A 3042-nucleotide genomic window follows, 5' to 3' on the forward strand; every position below is an offset into this window, starting at 1 on the left:
AAACAAAATTACAAGTACATTTATACAGAAAATACATTTTGAAAACAGGCTACTACATTAAAATACACCGTAAAACATCATGCAATTGGAAACATTAATAATGGAAAACTATAAAGCACATTTAAATCAGCAAAAAAATGACATAGATCAAGATATGTACCTGAAACAAAGTTAGATGCAGTGGTTTTAAATCAGATTTTTCAGTTGGGCTTAACTGATTTCTCCCTTTTTTAGAATTTTTTTTTCATCTCTTATATTAACAGAGTAATCACTGTTCAGGTTTATTTGATATTTTAGTTGGTTACATTGTTTAGATTTTTCTTTCTTAATATCAATGGCAATGGAGACTATTCTGTTACACATTGCACATAAAAATATGATTATTCAAAACAATGCACAAAAATGTTGATGTTGAATTCCTCCACTAGATACAGGATGTGACTGTCAAGAGAACACAAGGTTCAACCAAGCATGTTGGGTGAAGGAGCCAGAAGTCATATAATACATTAGAAACACATATCTGGTAGAACAGTGCAGCAGGGCAACATTGGCAGTGCCTCTAAGGACTGGAATTACTTTATACTAACCAGTACATAACTAAAAAGGTATCATTCAGCAGAAAAAGATAGCTGCCAGGGTGTTATGAACCATTTCTCCATTTCTACCTTAAAAAAGGATCTTTTTTTTTTGACAGTCTTAAAGAATACTGCTTTAGAAACGAATCAGATGTGAAGAACAGTGTGCACAACTCCAACTAAAATTCTATGGTAGCCTGGACAGTAAGTACATTAAGACTCTAAAACTGCAGCTCCTTTTGGATTCCCCAAAGTGTTTCTGCACTCTTCTTCAAACGAGCTTCCTCTTCAGTCGTCAGAGTCACCTTCACAACATCCGAGATTCCATTCTGTCCCAAGATGCAAGGCACGCTCAGAAAGACGTCATCTTTGATTCCATAGAGACCCTTAATCATGGTAGAAATTGGATGCACTCGCCTAAGATTTTTCATCATACTTTCTGCCAAGTCACCAACAGAGAGCCCAATGGCCCAGGATGTATAGCCTTTTAGTTTAATCACTTCATAAGCACTGTCAACGACTTGTTTGTGAACTTGTTTCCACTGTTCTTTATCTGCATCAGTACCTAAATCAGGGTGCAGATTCTTCAGAGAAACTCCAGCAACATTCACTCCACTCCACACAGGCACACTAGAGTCACCGTGCTCCCCAAGGACCCACCCATGGCAACTTGATGGGTGCACACTCAGTCTTTCCCCCATGAGGTAACGGAATCGGGCTGAATCCAGATTGCAACCACTTCCAATAACACGGTTTTTGGGAAAGCCGCTTATTTTCTAGGCGACATAGGTCAAGACATCCACTGGATTGGAAACAACAAGCAATTTGCAGTTCGGACTGTATTTCACAACATTAGGAATGATGAATTTAAAAATGTTCACGTTTCTCTGGACCAGATTCAGACGGCTTTCTCCTTCTTGCTGGCGTGCACTGGCTATGATAATGACCAGCTTGGAATTGGCTGTCACGCTGTACTCTTTGCCAGAGACAATTTTTGGTGTTTTAAGGAAAAGGCTGCCATGTTGGAGATCCATCATCTCTCCTTTCAATTTGTCTTCCATGACATCAACAAGAGCAAGCTCATCTGCCAGGTCCTTCATTAAAATACTGATGGCACAGGCCATGCCAACAGCACCAACCCCCACAACTGTGATCTTATTCTGAGGGGCATGTTCTTCCCTAAAGAGGTTCTGAATCAGTTGATCCTTGAGAGTTGCCATCCTGGATGAAGAACTAAAAGGAACCTTTGAGTGGAGTCTCACCAGGGCCTGAGTCAGTCTACATCCTCTTTGCAGGTGGGTCACCAACATAGCGCCTCGTTCTCTAGCACCACCTTCCTGGCCCCCGGGTTCTACCTTTCTAATGCACCTTTTTTAGAATTTTATACCTCCACCAAATTGTCCAAACATGAATACACTGTGGACTTCCCCATTTTAACCGATCACCAAATTGTCTAGATGCTGGGCTTCTCCCAGGCTGCTTGCTCACCACGTGGCTTCACTTCCATGGAATCCCAGACCCCCGCAGGCAGAACCGATAGCCTTGTTCCACTCGCCCAGCCTGGATCTCCACAGCTCCAACCTGTCAGCTCTCTGCTCCACCCAGCTGCTGTGTCCCTTAAGAGGAAGGGACAATCTTGTGATTCTGGATAGAGAGTTTTCTGCCACCCGATGCCCTCGCAGCAAGCTTCTTGTTGCGTCTGGCTGTTCAAAGTTCAAAGTGGTCCAAGCAAAAAGTCCGAAATTTCAAAAGTTTTAATTCAAGTTCAGGCTGAAGGTCATAATCAGAAATCAGTTCAACCTCAATAAAGTCTTCGTTTTCGTCTTTTTTCCAATTAATGGCCTCTATAAGTCTCTGCATATTCAGGGGCCTCGGTCCTTGAAAAAAGCATTTTTTTAAATTTTTTTATTTTTAATTATGAGAACAATGATGCAAAGAGGACAAGGTAAAGTTACAGTGAAAAAACAATCGCCCATAAACAGAGTTCTCAGAAGAAATCCCCTTGCTGACGCCTAAATATTGAACTTACAGTCAAAAACACATTAAGAAAAATAAGGCAGAACCCATGTACAATTACTTTGTCCACAAGTCCCCAGATTGTAGTACATTATAACATTTCTTAGCAGTACACAAAGCAACCTAAAGCCATGAGATTTATGTGACTCCTTAACTTTGAAGGCATAGTATTTTTATATATTCATGCACATACATATTAGTTTAAGTTAACAACAAAAGTTTAAGAGGTTTTTTTAAGGGTTAGTCAAAAGGGCACAGTAAAAACGGTGTTAGAGTGGCAAATATTGTTTGCATAGGCCCACCAAAATATGGGGGTCATAGAAAGGAATAGTCTTGGTCTAAATACAAGGAGACCACTACCCCTGAAGTTTCCTGGCATAAGACCAACTCTAGGCTCCAGGCAAACTAGTTTATTCAATCCAAGTCATTGTCTGTAGTGCCAATACAGTTT

At 40.6% G+C, this 3042-nt stretch overlaps 1 protein-coding gene across 1 annotated transcript; it reads right to left on the minus strand.

Moving 5' to 3' along the window:
* Positions 1-306: 306 nt before the first annotated feature.
* Positions 307-1822, minus strand: LOC126007406 (L-lactate dehydrogenase A chain-like). The gene is given in 1 exon segment (XM_049772745.1): positions 307-1822. A coding segment is annotated over 1 exon segment (999 nt). The 5' UTR covers positions 1796-1822; the 3' UTR covers positions 307-796.
* Positions 1823-3042: the final 1220 nt, after the last annotated feature.

This window comes from Suncus etruscus, chromosome 1 (assembly GCF_024139225.1).
Source record: "Suncus etruscus isolate mSunEtr1 chromosome 1, mSunEtr1.pri.cur, whole genome shotgun sequence".
In the NCBI taxonomy this organism is placed as follows: domain Eukaryota; kingdom Metazoa; phylum Chordata; class Mammalia; order Eulipotyphla; family Soricidae; genus Suncus; species Suncus etruscus.